At 45.7% G+C, this 23495-nt stretch overlaps 1 protein-coding gene across 1 annotated transcript in view; it reads right to left on the bottom strand.

Annotated features, from left to right (window-relative positions):
• NUDCD1 (NudC domain containing 1) overlaps window positions 1-23495 on the bottom strand; it is a 373385-nt gene that overhangs the window by 88280 nt on the left and 261610 nt on the right. Inside the window, exon 8 of the mRNA XM_078686877.1 lies at window positions 19527-19652. Coding sequence (XP_078543003.1) covers window positions 19527-19652 — 126 coding nt within the window. The remainder of the gene's footprint in view (window positions 1-19526; window positions 19653-23495) is intronic.

The raw sequence follows: 23495 nt of genomic DNA, 5'->3' as shown, positions 1-23495 counted from the left end.
GGGGGAAATGCACTAGCAGGCCTTCTGGAAGCTGCTTGTTGGCCAGTTCTTGATGCAGAGTACGATTCAATTGGAGATGGTCCTGTTCTGCATGGATTTGCCTATTTTCGCTCAGCCAACCACTACATAAAGAGCTGATTGTCCACCAGGTGTTCTTTGGTACACTCTATGTAAAAGCTGTGTGCTCTTAACCCCTTCCATGCTGGGCCGATTCCGCCGCTGTGCGGTAAACAAACGAACAGGGCGGGGCCGTGACGAACCCCAGTCGTCATCAGCACACGAGCACCGTGGAGCGTGACGGCTGGGGTTCGTCATCAGCATGGAAGGGGTTAAAGGAGCCAAGAGATGGAGTCTCTCCGCCTCTTCTTTAAAGGGATGAGGCAGAGCATAGAACACCGATAGTGTGATGCCTTGACTGATGTGGAACAGCATCACAACTTTTGCCAAGAAGGACGGTCACGTCAGAACCAGTTTGTCTGGAAGGAAGGTAGTGTACAGCAGGTTAACAGAGCCAGAAGCTCACGCATGCGACAAGGTGATAGCAACAAGGAACATCGTCTTGATGGTGAGGAGCCGCAGTAGACAGTTGTGAAGCAGCATAAATGAGTGCTCATCAAATATGTGAGGAAGAAGCTAAGGTCCCACTGAGGCATAACGAAAGAAGAGAGAGGAAACAAGTGTTGGAAACCTTTCAAGAAATGCATAACAAACGGTGGCTTAAATAGAGATGGCTGGTTCCGCAACCAGACTAAAGGCTGGAACAGACATAGGGAACCCTTTAACTGTGCCCAAAGCAAAGCCTTGGCAGGCAAGAGACAAAACAAACAGAACGTCAGACAACCTGGACTGGAGGAGGCCAATCGGACTTATACCGCACCAAACCACATATTTATCCCAACTACAGATATATACACTTTTGGTTGAGGGAAGCCTGCCTGCCAAGATAACATCCACTACTCTGGAGGAATGGTGGTTTGAATCCTGCTGCTCTTTTGAGGGGGCCTCTCTTATACACTAAAGAATGTTTTGAAATACAGAGTAAGTGTCTCAGAGAGACTGACACCGTTGTAAAGATAAACCCCGTGGAGAAGCCACAAAATATCTGGTATTGGTGATCAACCTTTTGAGGAGACTGAAGGTTAAGAGAACGGGCTGTTTCTGTGCTCCATTAAATCTCAATGAATCAGAGTCTGATTTGTCCTCCAACAACTTCGCTTTATCAAAGGGAAGATAATAAGAGTCCCCTGTACATCATTCAAGAATCCTAATAACCTCAACAAAGTGTGCCGACAAGGGGCCATTGAAGCACCATAGCTCTTGGGAGAGAATCAACTGTATTCAGACCTGCTTTAATAATAGGTCTAGGTGCAACTTTCCTGTCCCGCAAAACCTCTGCAAAGTGCTCCATGAAGTGATCTGGTAGGTGGGATAGAACCTATCACACAATGTGTGAGTATATCTACCTAGCAAGCAGGTAGCACTGAGCAACTTGAGTTTTAGACTATCCAATGAAAAGATATTTTTAGCTACAGCCTCCGGCTTCTTCTATCCTCTATGCTCCAGGGCTGTAGGGAACGCTACAGAAACAAGCTCCAGACAGCACACGGTGTGCACCACCAAGCTCTCCATGGGTGGATGGACTGAATTGAGTTTTACTTCCCCTGGGGCATGTTTACATCTTGTAGCCATCAGCCTATTGACCACTGCGGTACAAAAAGGGGTGGTGATGGACGGAGCATCTGAACCAATCAAACACTCACACCCAGTCAACAGATCTGGGTTTAATCCATCACCGTTCTTTAGCCCACTCTGCCACCCCAGTTCAGACATGGCCATATGCAAATCAGTCTGACCCTGTGCCTCATGGGAACAGTCCAGGGAAGACATGGCTTGGCAGTTCGGGCTGGACTGTTCCCATGAGGCACAGGGTCAGACTGATTTGCATATGGCCATGTCTGAACTGGGGTGGCAGAGTGGGCTAAAGAATGGTGATGGATTAAACCCAGATCAGTTGACTGGGGTGAGTGTTTGATTTGCTCAAACGCTCCGTCCATCATCCCCTTTTGTATCGCTTTGTTCGCCCTAAGTGTGGCAGGGTATGCTCAGACGTGAGTCCCCTGCTCACTTGGCCACTGGATTCAAGATAGCCTGGCTGATGAGGATTATGAATCCGAAACCGGTCCCAGGATGCTTGTTTCTGGTCCAGGGAAGACATGGCTTGGCAGTTCGGGCTGGACTGTTCCCATGAGGCACAGGGTCAGACTGATTCGCATATGGCCATGTCTGAACTGGGGTGGCTGAGTGGGCTAAAGAATGGTGATGGATTAAACCCAGATCAGTTGACTGGGGGTGAGTGTTTGATTTGCTCAAACGCTCCGTCCATCATCCCCTTTTATATCGTATTGACCACTGCAGCAGAAGTTTTCTTTCCCCAGGCCATCCCTGGATCCAGACTGGCCTCATTAAAAGGTGGCAGCAATTCAGAAGTCTAAACGGAATGCTGCGACACCTCCATCACAAGGTTAGTTTACCACTGTGGGCAGTAGGACTCTAGGACCTCTGTTGATTAGAATATTAAGGAGTAGAATGAGGCTATTTCATGGGGGTGAGGTCCTGAATGGAACTTCATCTCTGAAGACATGTCCAGACCACTCGCATTCCTTCGAGTCACTCATCAGTGTCAGTCAACATGGAAAGAAGCAAGTTAGTTGCCCAACTGTTGTAACCGCTTTTGAGATGGACCTTTTAAGCCAAGTCAATGGGGCAGAATCTGACCCAAAGATGTAATGGACTGTTCTCGAACATTGTTCCTGTGTCCCCTATTACTGCTCCTTCCCAAATTGCTGCTCCTTCATCAGCGTTAAGCTTCCTTCCTGGACCTATGCACAATTTCTTGTGACTTTGGAAGAGGGGCTGTTCTATAGAGTCCGGTAGTACTGGCTTCTGAGGTGCCAGTGCTGTAAACTTTGTCTGTGGCCTCTAGGGGGTGTTGGCTACCGCTCCAGAAGAAGTTGCAGCAGAGGGAATCTTTGCATTGATACCATAACAACAGCGATGGAGGCTGAAAAACAGAGACAACGAGCAGTGCTGGGGAAGGATGTGCCAGCTAGAAGCCAAAGAGAGCCCCTATTAGGTCTCATGGTGACCAGTGGCACTACAGAGAAGACCACTGCCCACCTGAACATCTCAAACACGGTGTTGATAAAGAAGGCAGGATATATATATCTTGAGTCAGTGGCATAGGTTACTGAGGTGGCTGCTGAAGATATATCGTAGTTGAGGGTCACAGGAGGTCCTGGCAGCGGAGTCTGGGCCAGTGGTGCTGCTGACGCAGTTTCTTTTGGGAGAGGGATCTCTGCCAACTCCATTTGGAAAAAACGCCGCAGAAGTTGTTGAAGACCTGGGAGGCTTACCCTGTACATGGGGACAATGTTTCTTCTTATTTTTCTTCTATTTGTGATGGTTCTCCCTGGAAGATCTGGAAGAGGGAGGGATGAGAGGGAACTTAGATCAAGGCCGGTAATGAGGTCACCCACACCTCCCTTTCCTTTATAGCATTGGGATGGGTTCTGAGGCAAGAGTAGCACTACCTCATATCATGCTATGATCCCATGCACCATAAAGTAATGAAATAGAGGTGCATGACAGACATTTTATCCTCACAATCCATTCAGGACTTGAAAGTCGAACACTTGTGAGAACGTAAAGGGACTTAATTTTTTATACTCGTTTAAAGCACACTAAAGCCTTAGCATTATTGCACATTTAGGTGTATTTTAAATGCTCGCATAAGTTGTTATTCCATATTGTAGAGTGCATGTTAAGCCTAACTGTTCCAGTAAGCGTAGCCTCATTCTATAGTTCGCACAACGAATTGAGAACTGCAGAAACTAGTAAAGCCGCTGATTTTACCCTAGCTTACTGCACCATAAATGTCTTCTCACATTCTACCCAAGAGAAGAGACAGCACTTTTTCATTGTGTTACTCTGTAGTTTCTGATTTACCTGATGTTCTTTCCTTCATTAGATTTGGATTGAGAAAAAAACGTATAAATGTAGTGCAGAAATGTATTGAATTTAGAATCACAGACTCCAAATGACAAGGGGGCTAAGCTCTGATCCATTGATAAAGTGATCAGCCCTTAGCTTATTTTTTATGCTTGCTCGCTATTTCCTGTTAAACAGGTAACGAGTCTATGAGCTTTCCTGAGTATATAGTTTATTTTACATATGTTATGGGAGATATCCTTGCCAATGCACCAATGTTGCCTCTGTGTGAATGATTTAGCCATAAACTTACTCATCGAAAGAAAATAAACTCAGGTTCTGCATTAAAAGTAGCAGAAAATAAAAAACAGCTGACATGAAGGTGCTGGGATTGGCACTTTGTGGCTCTTGTGACAATCCTGTGGCATAGTTTCTAAAAACCAACATGGATCCTGCACACGCTATCGGATGGGGGAGCAACTGCGAGTTTCCCGATCCGGTCTAGTAACTAGGATATTCAAGAGGTGAGGAATTCGAAAGCAGAAGTAACCATAAGAATTACAATCTTCCAGATCTTTCCCATTTGGGATCAAAAAATGGCTTTAGAGGATAAGGCAAACCAGGTCTCTGGGAGCAACGTTGTCAAAGTTATAATCAGAAGTAACAGTAAAACTGCAACTGAATTTCAGATTAGTAGTTTTTAATTTGACAGTGAGTATCGGTGGTGGCATTAAATGATGGATGAATGATATGTATCATATTACAAGATTAAACTGATCTAGAGTTTGGTCTGTCTTACTCTGATGGTGAAAGGAATCAGTAAAGGAAGAGAATCTAATACTTGGTGTGATGTTTTTTTCCCCCTGACGATGCGAGAGCTCAAAGTTGTGTAAAACAAGGTCTGTATTGTGAAGTTAAGGAGTGTCCTAAGAGTGAAGGTTAGTTAAGAGGATATTATATTTGATAGCATTATGAAGAGTGAGAGGGTTTATGGAGACACCAGGGAAGGGTGTATCAGTCTGTGCATGGAAGTCAAAGAATGAGTTTCTTCAAGAGATGCTGTGTAAGTTCAGCACCACACCACCAATAAGATTAACTGCCTGGTGAAGGACTAATACATATGTTCCATAACATTTGAGGATGAGCTTTTAAGTAAGTTGATATAATTTTCATTATTGAGATGACTAAAAGTCAAACACTAATGACGGGTGTCTGACTTTTAGACTTTATGGACGGAATCTGCTGAAGGTAACAAAGCTTAATTGGGGAGGGGTGATGTGTATTTGGGGCAGCAGATACTCGTGTTAATGTGTATGATTACAAGGAGCTAGCCAGTGAGAGCTTTTTATTGTCTTGAATTTTTGAATTTCTTCTTTAGCTGGAAGAAATTGTAGAACGGGGGCAGCCCAGGTTGTGTCATAAGTAAACAGTCGGTCAATTTAGGTTTTTCCAGACGCTGAGGTGAGGATTCTTTCTTACTTTGTCACTTCAACATCTAGGGACTTTACCAGTAATTTATTAGATTTATTTCCGTTATAATGTTTCATTCGTATTGTTAGTGAACATGATGTTATATTAGGTGTTGTATGTTTTCACTATAGAAGCCACAGTATATAATAATAAAACAATAGAGTTGGAGCTAAACTAGCGGTTTCTCGAGTAGAAGGGTGGGAGAGGAGTGTCTATAGGAATGTATGGAACGTTTTACAGGCAAATGTACAAATATATTAATGTATAGAAGTGAACATCAATGAAATATATAGGAGAGACGATAATGACACCTTATTCCACTTACGCCGTGGAGAGGACAGGCAAATATTAAGAAAAACATTAGTTCATTACAAAGCATATAAACTATTCTCAATAATAAGGAGCAATATTGGAATATATATAAGGCTGAAACAATGTGAGAAGAAGTTTAGTGGCAAATAGTCCACTTGGTACACAGACCTTAGCATTTATCTTCAAAAACAGACTGCTCCATAAAATAAGACTCCCTCTAGGTAACCATATGCATATATCAATATATACGAAATCAGGAAATTTTACACCGACAAATGTTGTAACTGACAGTAAACATAAAAAGATGAAGGGTTTCTTTTTGTCACAGAAATTATGGTTAGTGCTTTAGAAAGCTAAAATGAGTGCAGATTTTCGGAGTTCACAAATATCATTACTTACCACTTCAATAAAACATTTCGTCATGCAGTGTGATAAAAAGTACTTCTAACATCATCAGTAGTCGAACAGTTAACTCCCTATTAATTAACCCCTTCGGGGCTGATGACGAGCTGGGCTCGTCATGGCGCACACCGGTCGTGCGCTGATGACAAGGCCAGCTCGTCATGAGCCCCACCCTCGGGGGAAGCGCTGGCGCTCCCCCCGAGGGTCTCAGATCTTGCTCGTTTTGCTGGGGTTGGCACAGCGCGCGCTGACATCATCAGGGATTCCCAGCGCTCGGGAAGCCATTTGCTTCCTGAGCGCCGGTGAAGAAGGTAGGTTTTCTCGAGTCCGGCGGGGTTTGGGGCCGCAAAGAGGCATCAGGGGAGAGGAAAGAGATTTTTCTCTCCCCTGATGTCTATTTGCAGGGTATTTCTGCCTCACGATCGCGCACAGCGTCGCGATTGTGCGGCGGAAATGCCCCCACTAGCACCAGGGATTTAAATTTAGTTTACAGGAAGCGACCCCTTGGGCAAGGGTCGCTTCCAGGCGGGGTCTGATTATGTTTTTGTTTTTCTGTCCACCCTGGGGGCAAATCGGCCCGTTTTTCGGCCGTTTTGCCCCCGGGGGGGGGGGGCAGAAATTTCCCACTAGCACCAGGGATTTTTGTTGGGGCAATGTGTTTGTTTTGGGAAGCGACCCCTTGGGTAAGGGTCGCTTCCAGGTGGCCATGATTGTGTTTTTGTTTTTTCTGTCCACCCTGGGGGCAAATCGGCCCCTTTTTTTGCCGTTTTGCCCTCAGGGGGGGAGAAAATGCACACTAGCACCAGGGAATTTAAATTTAGTTTTTAGGAAGCGACCCCTTGGGCAAGGGTCGCTTCCTGGTGGCAAGTAATTATGTTTTTGAATTTCTGCCCGCCCTTGGGGCAAATCGGCCCGTTTTTTTTTATGTTTTGCCTCCTGTTTTTTGGCCCACTAGGCCCTAGGATTTGAGTTTTGTTCCAATGTTGGTTTTAATTTTGGTTGTTTTTTACTGTCCGCCTCCCTTGGTGCCGGTTGGTCTTTTTTTGTCCTTACTGCCTTGGCTGGCGGTGTGTGTGGAGTGGTGCTTGGCTGTCTGTGCACGGAGTGGTGCTTGGCTGGCAGTGTGTGTGGAGTGGCGCTTGGCTTGCAGTGTGTGTGGAGTGGTGTTTGGCTGGCGGTGTGTGTGGAGTGGCGCTTGGCTGGATGGTGTGCGTTCAGTGGTACTTGGCTGTCTGTGCACGGAGTGCTGCTTTGCTGGTGGTGTGTGTGGAGTGGTGTTTGGCTGGTGGTGTGTGTGGAGTGGTGTTTGGCTGGCGGTGTGTGTGGAGTGGTACTTGGCTGGCGGTGTGTGTGGAGTGGTACTTGGCTGGCGGTGTGTGTGGAGTGGTACTTGGCTGGATGGTGTACGTGGAGCGGTGCTTGGCTGGCGGTGAGTGGCGCTTGGCTTGCGGTGTGCGTGGAGTGGTGCTTGGCTGGCGGTGTCTGTGGAGTGGTACTTGGCTGTCGGTGTGCGCTGAGTGGTGTTTGGCTGGCAGTGTGCGTGGAGGGGTACTTGGCTATCTATGCACGGAGTGGTGCTTGGCTGGCGGTGTGTGTGGAGTGGCGCTTGGCTGGCGGTGTGTGTGGAGTGGTACTTGGCTGGATGGTGTGCGTGGAGCGGTGCTTGGCTGGCGGTGAGTGGCGCTTGGCTTGCGGTGTGCGTGGAGTGGTGCTTGGCTGGCGGTGTGTGTGGAGTGGTACTTGGCTGTCGGTGTGCGCGGAGTAGTGTTTGGCTGGCGTTGTGCGTGGAGGGGTACTTGGCTATCTATTCATGGAGTGGTGCTTGGCTGGCTGTGTGTGTGGAGTGGCACTTGGCTGGTGGTGTGCGTGGAGTGGTACTTTGCTGTCTGTGCACGGAGTGCTGCTTGGCTGGTGGTGTGTGTGGAGTGGCGCTTGGCTGGTGGTGTGCGTGGAGTGGTACTTTGCTGTCTGTGCACAGAGAGGTGCTTGGCTGGCGGTGTGCGTGGAGTGGCGCTTGGCTGGCGGTGTGCGTGGAGTGGCGCTTGGCTGGCGGTGTGCGTGGAGTGGCGCTTGGCTGGTGGTGTGCGTGGAGTGGTACTTGGCTGTCTGTGCACGGAGTGGTGCTTGGCTGGCGGTGTGTGTGGAGTGGCGCTTGGCTGGATGGTGTGCGTGGAGTGGTACTTGGCTGTCGGTGTGCGCTGAGTGGTGTTTGGCTGGCGGTGTGCATGGTCTGGTGCTTGGATGGTGGTGTGGGTGGACTGGCGCTCGGCTGGCAGTGTGTGAGTAGTTACTTTCTGTTGGTCACTACACACACTGCTAGTTGAGTGACACTCTACACAGTCCATCATTTTCTGTAGTTGCTGTGTCAGATATGTGGGCGTGTGAAAGTGATGGGCCCTTGAATGGCGCTGGCGGTGTGAATGTTTTGTATGTGTCACACGTACAAAAGGTGTATGAATGTCCTTACTGCCCCTGTGTGATGGGGGTACTGGTAGGAGCAAAAGACTGACTGGCACCAAAGGGGTCAGGCAGTAAAAAAAATAAAAAAAATTAACCAGTGTATTGATGTAAAACCTCCTCTAATCCCAATTGGTCTAAGCCCTATTTGATGGCCCATCTGGCCGAATTTAAATTTGGGGGGCAAATTTGTGTGTTGTTGTTTTAATTGTTATATTGTTTGTGAAATGTGGTAGTAATTTTTCTTTCTTCTCTATTTTTGTCTTGTTCCAGACTTTTGCTGTTTGGATTGTTGTAGGTTGCGGGTCTGTTTGCAGCTTGTGTAGTTGCTTGTGCTTGGTAAGTGAATGTATTTTGTACTACTTTCCCTTGATGTTTGTCTTTTTGAAAAAGGTTGTACTTATAGCAGTTTGTGTGGCTCTGTGTTTTTTTTTTGTTTGTTTTTAGCATTAGTGTTTGATGTGCACTTTGTTTTCTAATCTGTCATTTCTTTTTTTCTTTCTAGTGGGATATCATTTCTTTTTGCTGTGTCTCAGCAGAGTAGGTGCTGGTGAGTGTAGCTATATTTGGTAAGAGTGAAATTGTTTTGGATTGTATTTATCTTTTTGTGAAAGCCTTACCTTGTTTACTTCTTACTTTGCACAGTGTAGGTTGTTGTTCACTTGTGTGTGCAGTCTTCTTGCTTTGTAAGGATAATGGCTAGTCGCAGGATTACTGCTCAGCAGGTTCTTGGTTTGCTTTTTGAGTCTTCCTCTGACCATGGTTCAGAGACTGAGTCCGATTCGGACTCAGAGGTAGGGGCAGAAGATTCAGGCAGTGAGTTTTCTCTTCGCATGGAATCATCATCATCGGATGATGAATCTTCTTCTAGTGCTGATGAAGGGCCTATGGTAGAGGAGGACATTGATGTGCCGGTAGTGGGCCAAGAGGCATCTGTGCTGCTGCCTAGGGCCGCAAGGTTTCCTTTCTTTTTACGTCGGCAAGAGGCATGTGGGCTGGAGCCTGCGCCCAAAAGGCTTCACATTGCTGTGGTGCGCCAAGAGGCATCTGGTGCTTTTCGTCTTCCTGCTGGTGTAGTGCAGCAAGAGGCATCTGGGGCTGTTAGGCTTCCCATTGGTGTAGAGCGGCAAGAGGCATCTGGGCCTGCTTGGTTTCCCGGTGGTGTAGTGCAGGAAGAGCCCTCTGGGGATGCTATGTCTTCTGTTGGTGTTGTGCAGCCAGAAGTATCTGTGGCTGTTAGCCTTCCCGTTGGTGAACAGCAGCAAGAGGCTTCTGGGCTGCAGGCTGGGGTGGCTGCTCCCCCCGTTGATAGGGATAGCCTCTGGGTTCCCCCTGGCATGGTGCAGCCGGCATTGCCAGAGTTCACTGGTGTTCCTGGGTGTAGAGTGAATACTGAGAATTTTCTGACAATACATTTTTTTCAGTTGTTTTTTGACGATGTGTTTTTGCAAGAGATTGTTGATCAAAGTAATTTGTATGCAGAACAATTTTTGAGGGCCAACAGTGCCAGCCTTAAGCCCTATTCTAGAGCAATCTGGTGGACTCCCACAAATGTTGAAGAGATGAAGAAGTTTTTGGGATTAACTTTTTTGATGGGCTTGCTAAGGAAGCCATCAATGACTTCATATTGGTCCACTAGTCCCTTGATGGCAACAGCTATATTTCCAGCAGTCATAAGTCGTGATCGGTATATGCTTCTTCTTCGGATGATGCATTTTGTTGATAATGGTTTAGCGTTGTCACGCGATCACCCTGATTGTGACCGTTTGTTTAAAATTCGGCCTGTCCTTGATCACTTTGTTGATCGTTTTTCTGAGATCTTTGCCCCTGGTAAAGAAATTGCAGTGGATGAGTCTTTGCTGTTGTTCAAGGGCGCTTGGTTTTTAGGCAATACATTCCTAGTAAGAGGGCACGCTGGGTGGTTGGACATTTTTGCCGGCACGGAGATCCCACGCAAAAAAGTTTGGAAAAGTGATATTTTTACCTAATTTTAAGGTTTGCAAGGAATTCTGGGTAGGAAAACATTGGGGGACCCACGCATGCCATACCTCCCTGGACTCCCCCGGGTGTCTAGTTTTCAGAACTGTTTGGGTTTGGTAGTTTCCAAAGATGGCCACCGAGCCCCGGGCCAAAAACTCAGGTGCCCCCCCCAAAAAATCAAGGTAGTTTTGCAATAGGGTATTGTAAATTCACCACCGTACGATTTGAACCGTTTCCTGTTGCAGCCACTGGGCCTACCCACACAAGTGAGGTACCATTTTTTTTGGGAGACCTGGGGGAACGCTGGGTGGGTGGAAATTTGTTGATCCACGCAGATTCCAGAACTTTCCACCACAGAAATGTGAGGAAAATGTGTTTTTTTTGTCAAATTCTTAGCTTTGCAAGGGATTCTGGGTAACAAAACCTGGGGGTAGGCAGACGAGTCACCCTATCCTGAATTCCCCTGGGTGTCTAGTTTTCACAAATGTATAGGTTTGCTAGGTTTCCACAGGTGCTGGCAGAGCTAGGGCTCAAAAACAAAAGGTAGTCTCTTTGTCCAAAAAGCGCAAGATTTCACTGTGAAATTGAGGTGCAACCACGTTGCGTTTTGTGCTGTTTCATGTCGCAGCCACTATGCCTACCCATGCAAGTGAGGTACCATTTTTTTCGGGAGACCCGGGGGACTGCTGGGTGGGTGGAAATTTGTTGATCCACGCAGATTCCAGAACTTTCCATCACAGAAATGTGAGGAAAATGTGTTTTTGTTGTCAAATTCTTAGGTTTGCAAGGGATTCTGGGTAACAAAACCTGGGGGTAGGCAGACGAGTCACCCCATCCTGAATTCCCCTGGTTGTCTAGTTTTCAAAAATGTGTAGGTTTGCTAGGTTTCCCTAGGTGCTGGCAGAGCTAGGGCTCAAAAACAAAAGGTAGTCTTTTTGTCCAAAATGGGCAAGATTTCACTGGGAAATTGAGGTGCGACCATGTTGCGTTTTGCGCTGTTTCATGTCGCAGCCACTATGCCTACCCACGCAAGTGAGGTACCATTTTTTTCGGGAGACCTGGCGGAACGCTGGGTGGGTGGAAATTTGTTGATCCACGCAGATTCCAGAACTTTCCACCACAGAAATGTGAGGAAAATGTATTTTTTTTCTCAAATTTTTAGCTTTGCAAGGGATTCTGGGTAACAAAACCTGGGGGTAGGCAGACGAGTCACCCCATCCTGAATTCCCCTGGGTGTCTAGTTTTAAAAACTGTATAGGTTTGCTAGGTTTCCCTAGGTGCTGGCAGAGCTTGGGCTCAAAAACAAAAGGTAGTCTCTTTGTCCAAAAAGCGCAAGATTTCACTGGGAAATTGAGGTGCGACCACGTTGCGTTTTGCGCTGTTTCATGTCGCAGCCACTATGCCTAACCACGCAAGTGAGGTACCATTTTTTTCGGGAGACCTGGGGGGACGCTGGGTGGGTGGAAATTTGTTGATCCATGCAGATTCCAGAACTTTCCACCACAGAAATGTGAGGAAAATGTGTTTTTTTTGTCAAATTCTTAGCTTTGCAAGGGATTCTGGGTAACAAACCCTGGTGGTAGGCAGTCGAGTCACCCCATCCTGAATTCCCCTGGGTGTCTAGTTTTCAAAAATGTATAGGTTTGCTAGGTTTCCCTAGGTGCTGGCAGAGCTAGGGCTAAAAAACAAAAGGTAGTCTCTTTGTCCAAAAAGCGCAAGATTTCACTGGGATATAGAGGTGCGACCACGTTGCGTTTTGCGCTGTTTGATGTCGCAGCCACTATGCCTACCCACGAAAGTGAGGTAACATTTTTTTCGGGAGACCTGGGGGAACGCTCGGTGGGTGGAAATATGTTGATCCACGCAGATTCCAGAACTTACCTCCACAGAAATGTGAGCAAAATGTGTTTTTTTTGTCAAATTCTTTGCTTTGCAAGGGATTCTGGGTAACAAAACCTGGTGGTAGGCAGTCGAGTCACCCCATCCTAAATTCCCCTGGGTGTCTACTTTTCAAAAATGTATAGGTTTGCTAGGTTTCCCTAGGTGCTGACAGAGCTTGGGCTCAAAAACAAAAGGTAGTCTCTTTGTCCAAAAAGGCAAGATTTCACTGGGAAATTGAGGTGCGACCACGTTGCGTTTTGCGATGTTTCGTGTCGCAGCCACTATGCCTACCCGAGCAAGTGAGGTACCATTTTTTTCGGGAGACCTGGGGGAACGCTGGGTGGGTGGAAATTTGTTGATTCACGCAGATTCGAGAACTTTCCACCACAGAAATGGGAGGAAAATGTGTTTTTTTGGTCAAATTCTTAGCTTTGCAAGGGATTCTGGGTAACAAAACCTGGTGGTAGGCAGCCGAGTCACCCCATCCTGAATTCCCCTGGGTGTCTAGTTTTCAAAAATGTATAGGTTTGCTAGGTTTCCCTAGGTGCTGGCAGAGCTAGGGCTCAAAAACAAAAGGTAGCCTCTTTGTCCAAAAAGCACAAGATTTCACTGGGAAATTGAGGTGCGACCACGTTGCGTTTTGCGCTGTTTCGTGTTGCAGCCCCTATGCCTACCCACGCAAGTGAGGTACCATTTTATTCGGGAGACCTGGGGGAACGCTGGGTGGGTGGAAATTTGTTGATCCACGCAGATTCCAGAACTTTCCACCACAGAAATGTGAGGAAAATGTGTTTTTTTGTCAAATTCTTAGCTTTGCAAGGGATTCTGGGTAACAAAACCTGGTGGTAGGCAGTCGAGTCACCCCATCCTGAATTCCCCTGGCTGTCTACTTTTCAAAAATTTATAGGTTTGCTAGGTTTCCCTAGGTGCCGGCAGAGCTAGGGTGCAAAAACTACAGGTAGGCACTTTGCCATAAAAGGGTCAATTTGTAACTGCAAAATTGAGGTGTGACCACGTTGCATTTTGCGCCGTTTCCTGTCGCAGGCACAAGGCCGACCCACACAAGTGAGGTACCGTTTTTATCGGGAGACTTCGGGTAATTCAGATTTGTAAATCAACTGTTATTACCAACTGAGCTTTCATGCATTTCTCCCTTTCAATGAAAGACATTGTGTAAAAAAAAATGTTTTTGAAAAATGACCAATAATTCTCATGCTAGTATGAGTATTCCCAATTTTGAAAATGTGCAATTATATACTGTTTCTGAACTCTATATTATGTACCCAATTCAGAAATACATAGGTGTCTTTCATACAGATTTTTCCATGTATACATTTTCCAAGACAAAGTGCTCTATGAAAAAATACCATTGCAAGTTGCTGCTCAGTTTTTGGATCTGGGTTCGTCGGGTTCTTGGTGAAACTACAAGTCCACAACCAGGAAGTTCTAACGGATGTAACGGTATATTGCTTTCCAAGAGCTGTCAAGATTAGAAAACGTTATAGGTGAAAACGTTGAGACAAAAGGCTGTTTTTTTCAACAAATTTTCAATTATTCCAATATTTAACTGTTAGTTTCTATAAAGAAACCTTCATGGATTTAGACAAATGACCCCTTTCTGAATTCAGAATTTTGGCTACTTTTCGAAAATGTACAGCTTTCTAGGATCCATTATTGCTTTCAAACTCATTTCTACCATTCACTGAAAGGAGGTGGAAAGCTCTAAAAATAGCAAAAATAGGCTATGTCCCAGAAAAATGCCAAAACTGTGTGAAAAATGTTGGTTCTCTGACAAAAGACTGTCATTCCCTAAAAGCTGATAAAATGGAGATTTCAGCCCCACAAACCCTTTTTTGATAACATTTTCAGGGAAAAACCCAGAGGCTTTCATTTGCAGCCCGTTTTTCCCATTTTCTGAAAAAAACAATTTCACTATATTTTGGTTAATTTCTGGGACCCCTCCAAGGAAATCCACAAACCCTGGGCGCCTTTGGAATCCACATGATGTTGGAAGAAAAGGACGCAAATTTGGCGTGGATACCATATGTGGTCAAAAAGTTACAGGGGCCTAAGCGCGCACTACCCCAAATCGCCAAAAAAAGGCTTAGCACAGGAGGGGAAAAGGCCTAGCAGCGAAGGGGTTAATTGCAGACTCTCCATGGAGTTCTAATTTACAACTACAGCACTAACATTTTGGACTCACGTCAAAAGTGGGGAAGTCCTGACTGCCATTTTGTTGGAAAAGGAGCTTTTGAATTTAAAGACTTTCCTGAAGAGAAGGCTGAAAATGAGCATTACTTTTTTTGTGTCAGTCGCACTTCCTTGCAGGCTTCGTAGATTTTGTTTCCGTCACATGTTATTGTATCTTCTTGGGTCTTTTGAGATTGCACCGTTCATCTCAGAATCAAGGTGATTTAATCGTGATTATAAACTTAAGGACATTATCAGCAGCTGATGTGTTCATTGTGATTTATAATCAAATTCACAATCATAATATACAATCACAATGAAACAGCTGACAACGCTGTTAAGATTATAATTATGACTACAACCATTAATATGGGGTGGGGCGTATTTGAGACTTCCCTGTATCACTTCCAGGGCACTGCATAGTCAATGTGGAGTCACAGGGCATCGCCTGCCTGTGCCCCAGAGCAATGTTGGGAAGTGTCAAGATCCATTCTGGTGCCTGAGCAATATTCATTGGGGGCGGATAGGGGGGTGCTGTGGTGAGACATATCCATTATAAATAGAGGTTTCAAATTCAGATTTTAAAAGAGAAGAGTCTGGTCTTCCTCTTCACTAGTTTTCCCAAATCATTAGGACAGTCTCCGATGATTCTGTCTTCTGTAGCAGAAGCAGGATTGGTGTCCCACAACAGGAACCTAGTCCACGCAGGTTATGTTGAGCTGCTCAAAACTGGATACAAAAAATAGTTTACAAAGTGAACATAGGTTCACCATCCTTCAGCCTACTTCTGCAGACTGTCTGGAAGCAATCCAGTACAAGCATCTTACAAAATATTTGATCCAAAGTTGTACAGGCAAATTTCTTCCTTGTCGTCCTATCTTCAGGTCTTTAAAATTAAATACCTATTATGCTGGATATTTTAAGGAAAAGTCTTTCTACATCTTTGGATTAATACGATTAGTCAGAGCAAAAATAATCCCCATACCAGGAACTCCTTCTATAGCACAATACTGTGATTGAATTCTTGTGGCATTTATTTTACTGTCATGTAAATGCCATAGAAAATTTTGGGTATGAGCCAATTTGACAGGAGTTTTCCTAAAAAAGAGTTGACTCCAAAACAAAATAAATCAAGAGAAATTCCAGGTTCACTCCACAGAGAAGAGACATTTCATGGCATTGTGATTAAAGCTAGTTAGCCTTTAAATTGTCCTATGGAGATGAAAAATCCCAGGAAGACACCTTCAATAAAAATGACCCGCTACCACAAGTTGGTTAAATCCTTCAGCTAGGAGTGTAATCCCTTAACAATTCACTCTCCTACATTGTTTCCCAGGACGTCTTAACTGCCAATAATGGCTTAATTCCTCTAGGAGCATAAGCATCGCCTAATTGGCTTTACCAGTATCTGGAAAAGCAACTATTCTGTTGAAATGCTACCTGGCTAAAGAACATGAGAATCAGAAAACCAGAAATATCTGAAAAACTAAATCTGATGCCTTAGATTTTAAATTTGAGGCAGCAGATGCCTTACGTCATGAATTTGAAAATCGGTAGCTGTAACCATTAAAAGGTTAGTGGTGTAGAACTTGACTAGATTCTTTCAGTGGCGGTGCGTCCATTGGGGGCGTTGGGGCGTTGCCCCACTAGCCATGGACGACCGTCACTGCCAACATGCATTAAGAAAAGGATTGTTTTAAATAAATCTGAGCGCACTGACTCAGTCACCCGCACTGCACGCTACCGGCCCTGGGAAAAGCCCGACAGAATGGAGCATCGCATAAGGGCCGTGGGGGCGGGACTGCGGCAGAGAGTGACAGGGCGCAGCCAGAGCAGAAATATCGGAGCAGCAGCGGTGTGTGCGCATGTCAAATCCAGGAGTAATCATTATTAAGACTGGCCCGCGCATGCGTACACCTAGTAGACCTTCCCTCACACCCTCCCCCTATAGCACTCAGACACAGGCAGGGACCCGGGCCCCGGTCTCATTATGGGCAGTTAGTAATCCTGCTCGAACCAATCCTGGTACTGCCCTTAGCAGTGACTGGATTGGTTAAGAGGGGTTGCCTTCAGCCACTAACGTACGCAGAACAGAAGATGTTGAAGCAAGGCGCCATTCCGCTAACGCAAGCCCAAGAGCAGAAAGCAGAGGCTGCGAGACCCGGCAGGTAAGTTTTTTAAATCTTTATTTGTACCCCCCACCACCCCGCGCTACATCCCTCCACCACGCTACCCCCTTCCCCCGCACGCTACCCACCCTCCCCCGCTACACCCCCTCACCCAGCGCAACCACCCCTCCCCCGCAAGCACTACCCTGCTGAGAGTAATCCGAGGCACGGCAGAATGGGATGCGAGACAGTCACACTTATTGTGTCATTAGGCTTTAAATTAACCAAACAATTTCAGACGCACAACCTGTTCCCCTCCCTTCCCAGGATGCCTGTTAAGGGATCAGAAACGTGGGCTTGTGGACCTGGCATGTGGCAAGGCAGGTACGGCCAGCGGATAGGGAGCGCTTTTCAGCTGCCTTCTAGCGGCCTGAGTGCTTCGGTAACATAGGGTAAACGCGCTGCCCTTGTGACTGTCTCGCATCCCAGCTGCGCTGACACTAACATTAGCTCTCTCGGCCGAGATGATAACAGCCATGTTTGTCACTGTCGGCGTTCAAGATAAAACCTGACATTGGCATATTTATTGGATTTTGAAAACTGCTCTGCGCCTCCAAATTCCCTATGTTAACTAAGTCCAGTTTCCGCAGTCTGTAGGCTTCTGGTTGTGTAACCTGCAGGTGAGAGAGGCTGTTATTTCATACAGGGTTGATGTGTATTCTCCAGCGCTCTGTGCGCACCCTGCAGTTCATAGATTGTAATCCTTTTCATGTGGCTCAGTAGATGAAGTGCGCAACTCAAAAAATCGGAATTATAATATATATAGCCCCCACCTATATAAACACCATGCAGGTTTCACTTCTGTGCACCAGACACCCGCTTCACACACACCTAGGAGTTCTATTTACTCCGCCATTTCCAGCTCGTGGCCCAGGTTCTCAATAATGCAAAAAGAGCACTTTATCGCAGCCAGTGTGTGGAATTATTTGGAAATCCATGTTTAAAGTGCTCTGCTGCAGCACCAGTCGTGGTGAGGAATAGAATGCAGGCCTGCAGTCTCTCTGGTTGTGCAGACAGCGCTGGCATGGTGTAACACCAAGTTGTGTAAAGTTCTCAGATGCACGAGTCCGTGCATGGCCCATTTGATTCATGCTTTGGTCTCAATTAATATACTTTCTTTAGAATTTAACACATTTTTCACCGTGTGTGTGATGTTATAAAAAAAAATTGCACAGTGGAATTTCTTTTTTTGTTTGATGGATGTGACGTGTTTTTTTTTTAATTTCTGTTCCTGTTATGTAGCTGTCTGGGTCAGTCATAGTGTGAGAATCAGAGCGAGGGGGGAGAGAGGAAACAGGGAAACTGATTATTTTAAACAAAAAAACCATGTCAGAGAATCTCTGCTAAGTGACATTAGGCCATTATTTTACAGAGAGTCCAGATGGTAATGGAAATTGCTTTAGTGCTCGCTGGTTTGGAGGTGGGAGTTGCTGTACATTAAGACCTTGCTGCCTTCTTTTACTGGGTGTATAATGAATGGTCACATGACAAGCATGCTTAAATATTGCTTACTGTATTATCGAGTGACATTTTGGTTTCTTATGGCTGGCTCTGTAAAGGGGTAACACCATGTACCTCGAGATCTGGTGCCATTCAACTTTTTCTGCGCATGGGTATGGCAGTTCTGAATTGTGGCATGCATCGTTTTTCAAAGGAGACACTGAGCGGTGTTGCAGGTGTATACTGTTCAAATGACAGTCAGTCTTCTGACGTCTTTTGACACTGACGTCTGCTTGCATCTCCAGAGAGATTTGGCGGGCCATTAGGGGAATGCTATGCTAGGCAGAGAAAAGTGGAAATGCATCAAACTTTAAATGAATGCACTTGATCTGATGTTTCTTCTTGCACCAGCGAGAAAGCAAAGTAAAAAAATTGCTTTCTGTGCTCAAATGCAGTGTCACAAGGTAAGCAAGTGCAGTCTGTGATGCTAACAATCGTAGGTGGTCCTGTCATTCTAAGTAACAGTAGTGGAAATTCCTCACTAAGTCTTGGGGGTTCCTCTTAAGTTTATACTGAACAGCCTGCCCACCTGTAGCTCTGTACTGGACATGTTTTGAGAGGGATCTTTATTAATGTAATAACTGCACTTTCACCATTGCTTTATAAACCTTCCTGCTTTCTCAAATTTGCTTGAAAATGCAGCATTTGTCCACTCTTTTTTTCAAAATTTTCTCGAAGGAGGAACCCCCGAGCCCCCCCCCATGGTTGTTGCGGCAAGCTCCCTGGGCTCGCTCGTTGGGATGCAGTATGAAAGTAATTTTACGCCCCCCCACTTTCAAATGTCACCAGCCGCCACTGGATTCTTTGACATCCAAACTGCACAAGTACGTTGATTACATGATCTATTAAAATACAGAAACATAAGTCATAGATCCTATAACAGAACATATTTTAACGGGACAGGTCTTATGCACCTTGACACCTCACAAAATGCCAGTTAACAATTTTCGAACACTTTTTCGGTAGAGAAAATGTTTTTCTGACAGAGTAAATAAGGTTTTTCAAACGGAATATGTAGCATCCATTATGTAATATTGCCACTACATGAGGTTAACTACAAACCTATGCCACACTGATGATCGCTCTTTTAGATGAGGAGAGGCAGACATGAATACAGTGCAATTACACATTTAAAACACATTTCGTTAGAAATACAACAGAAGCTTGATCTTTACTTACGACATGGGTTGCTTTCCTTGTGCTCCCTGAAAATCTACACAAACTTGTACTATCTTCTAGCAAAATGTCACACTCTTCCAGCTCTTGAGCATTACAGGCAGGCTTCTCTTTGTCAGGGTCAGGATTCTGAAAACAAAGAAAAAGAAGGAAAATAGTGATTAAAGATCACACGAATTATGATGTACAATGAAAGGAATAGCAACACACGATTTGCTGTCAATGGAAGAGATTTCTATTCAAAGATTTTAATGAATTCTACAGTACCAGTTTTCTTATTTAGAAAGCTACAATTGTATTGACTAATGCAAAAAGAACAATGGATGGACAGAGTGCTGAACATTCACCCCAGTGTAGAGATCTGGGCCTAAATACATAGTTTTTTGCTCCCCATGCCACTCCAGTCTAAACACAGCCATATGCAAATCAGTCTTGACCCTGCTCCCTATGGGAACATTCCTGCCCGAACTGCCAGGCCAGGTCCTCCCTGGATCAGAAACAAGCATCCTGGAACCGGTTTTGAGGTATCAACCCTCATCAGCCAGGCTAGCTTGTCTTCAGTGGCGTGGAGAGCACGGGACCCACGTCTTGGAATACCCGTCCCACTCAGGTGACAATTGCAAAAAGAACAATTGATGGAAAGAATGCTGAACAATGTCAAAACATTCACCCCAGTACAGAGATCTGGGCCTAAATCTATAGTTTTTGTGCAGGATCAAGACTGATTTGCATATGGCTGGGTCTAAACCCGGGTGAAATAGTGAACAGAAGAACAATGGATTTAACCCAGATCTCTTGACTAGGGGTGAATGTTTGATTTGTTCCGCATTCCATCTTCATCTGTGTATCTTCTGCATCTCGCCCTAAGTGCACCAGGTATGCCCAAACATGGGTACCGGCCTCACTGTGCCACTGGATTCAAGCTAGCATGGCTGATGAGAGGTGAAACTCCGTAACTGGTCCCAGGATGCTAATTTCTGGTCCAGGAAAGACCTGGCTTGGCAGTTTGGGCTGGGGTGTTCCCATGAGGAGCAGGGTCAATACTGATTTGCATAGTCTAAACTAGGGTGGCATGGTGAGCAAAAGAAGGATGGATTTAATTCAGATCTCTTGACAGAGGGAGAATGTTTCATTTGTTTTGCATTACATCTATTATCTGTGTGTCTTTTGCTTTCTCGCCCTAAATCCCCAAAGAAATTGAGTGGTATGATATTAGCTGGGACAAAGTACCAATGCTAAATTACATGGCTATTGTTTGTATGGGTTAATTTGTCTTTCTGTTGACTTCCAAGAGTCCTTTATAAACCGTTGGGACTTAAAATATTTATTTGCATCTTACTAGTGAGTGTGCCAGCCTGCACCATGATGAAAACTGTTGGGTATGTCTTTTTAAAATAAAACTGGATGAGAGAAATTGGTACAAATATGTTGCCCTGGTCTGGAAAATGGCAACTGAGAGCATGACAGGCAAGCAGCAGGCTGCTTGAGCTCCGGCAGATGGCATCAAATAACCCGACCCCCTGGAATGCTCGTCTCAAGAATAGAGGTACCTTCCCTGAAAACTACTTGCCTAATGAACAAATGCCGCTGTTGTATCCATGTTAAGGATGTGAGGAGATCAAGCCGTATAGATTAAAGATCAGCTTCACTGGTCGACTCTGTGAAGTTGCTGCCCACAGGCATTCAGACTTAAGCTATGTAGCCCCCTCTCTCTCTTCTCTGCCCATCTTCTCTTCATTTTCAGTACAGAGAAAAAAGACTTCAGCACAATGCCTCTGAGCTCCGAACAGGTTTGTGGATACTCCCTTGTTCTAGACTGCTACTGCTGACCACACAAATACATAAAATTGCCATATCTGCAATTGGGCTTCCCAGTTTTCTTTTTTCACTGGCATAACTGGCACCCTGATGTGAGGGGCATTTCAGATTCAAACAATTTACTGCCTGTCACATGGGGAAAACAGTTCCATGGGAGGAGGGAGAGGGCAAGGATGTGTAATACTGAAGTGCGAAAGTTGATATAGACGGGATATATGTCCTTCGAAGGCTGGTCTGGAGCTACTCAAGCATCTTGAGGCTACCTCAAGCTCAAAGACAACTAGCGCAATACTCTGTATTATAAATACACTAGCAGCCCGTCCCAACGTTGTCCGGGAGCAATCAGTATTATGCCTCTATGTTGACTATGTAAGCTTTTGTAACCTGCCCACGTCACTGCCCACGTCACTTTTTCCTACTGTAATGCTCCGTTTGGTACCTTCTCCCGATTGTCATTTTAGCTTTAAGCTGACCGCTCCACTTTGTACGCTTTTGTAACCTGCACACGTTTCATTTTCCTCCTGCAATGCCCCGTTTGGTACCTGCCCACGTCACTGCCCACGTCACTTTTTCCTCCTGTAATGCCCAGTTTGCTACCTTCTCCCGATTGTCATTTTAGCTTTTAGCTGACCGCTCCAATTTGTACGCTTTTGTAACCTGCAGACGTTTCTTTTTCCGTTTGGTACCTGTGGCTCGCTCACCGCTCCTCTCCGCCGCCGCTCCTCCCTCACGTTTGCTTTGCTCACTGCTTACTTGGCTTCCTACCTCATCCGCCGCTCACCGCTCCTCCCCGCCGCCGCTCCTCACTGCCTGCCTGCCGATCCTTAACGCCTGTCCCCAGCTCATGTCCGCTGATCCTCCGCTCGTCACTGCTCCTCCCCGCGCTGATCTCCGCCGCTCCTCGTCACTGCTCCTCCCCGCGCTGTTCTCCGCCGCTCCTCCCCGCGCTGATCTCCGCCGCTCCTCGCGATCGTGTAGCCACTCCTGATGTAAGCACGCACGTCGTAGCCGGCGCTACTTTAAAGGGACTACTTTTTTTTTAACTTATATTTTTTAAATAACGTATTTATTTTTAATTTATATAGCCTATGTCCATCTGCACACCCGGAGGATTACAACGATGTATCGGGTGTGTGGATTGGCGCTGTGGTTCCAGAGTTTACCCGCCTCAAAGCCTCAAAGTTCTTCCTTTATAATAATAGTATAGATAAAACACATGTAAGAGTATATTTTTACAATGAGTGTCTCTATATCATTGTGACCGGCTATAGCTGTACGGACACTGGTTCTATAATTGACATTTTTTGGAAGAATATGACTGGCAGTGCATTACAGCAAGAATAGAGGAGATGTGAAAGCCCAGAAATTCCCTGTGATCTCACAACTGGCATAACACTTAGGAGTAAGATGTAGAAGTCAGACTGACAAAAACTCATATTATAGGAGAAGGCTTGTACCAGCCACATCTACTACAACTTCCCCTCCCTCTATCTACACTATTAGTTGTGGGCAAGCAAAGACAAAGCAATTCCAGAAACATATCACAGGATGATCTGGGCTCAGCTGAACCCAGGAACCCCTTTGAGGACATAATGCTCCAATCAGACCATGTACTTACCAGTTAGTACCTAAGGCTATAGACCATGATAATCAATCAACCAACTAGTATTTGTATAGCGTGGCTCATCGCCCAGGGGGAATCCAGATGTTGTGCTGCAGTTCTCAGTCAAAGGTCTTTAGACCCTTCTTGAAATGGTCCAGCAATGGTCAAATACGGAGGTGGAGAAGGAGGGTGTTCCAGCAGAAATGGCCAAAAGATAGCCTTTTAGAGTGCCCAGAGCCTTGCTTGGCCAAAGAAAGAATAAAGAGGAGAACCTCTGAAAGGGGAGCAGAAAGGGGATCCACAGCCTTTGCTGTGCACCATGCCACAAACTTGTTCCATATACAGGCGTATACAGTTTTGGTGGAGTGACGCCTGGATGCCAAGATAAAGTTACAAACTTCGGGAGACAGGTTGAAAGCTATCAACTGTGGCTGCTCAATCTACACGCAAGGAGGTGGAGGCTGGACAGGTTCGGGTGGAGGACTGTCCCCTGATGCTGCGACAGAAGATCCTCCGAACAGACAGTCTGATTGGAGGAATGATGGCCAGGT

The sequence above is a fragment of the Lissotriton helveticus genome, chromosome 4_1 (genome assembly GCF_964261635.1).
Source record: "Lissotriton helveticus chromosome 4_1, aLisHel1.1, whole genome shotgun sequence".
In the NCBI taxonomy this organism is placed as follows: Eukaryota; Metazoa; Chordata; class Amphibia; order Caudata; family Salamandridae; genus Lissotriton; species Lissotriton helveticus.
This window is presented reverse-complemented; position numbering and strand designations above follow the sequence as displayed.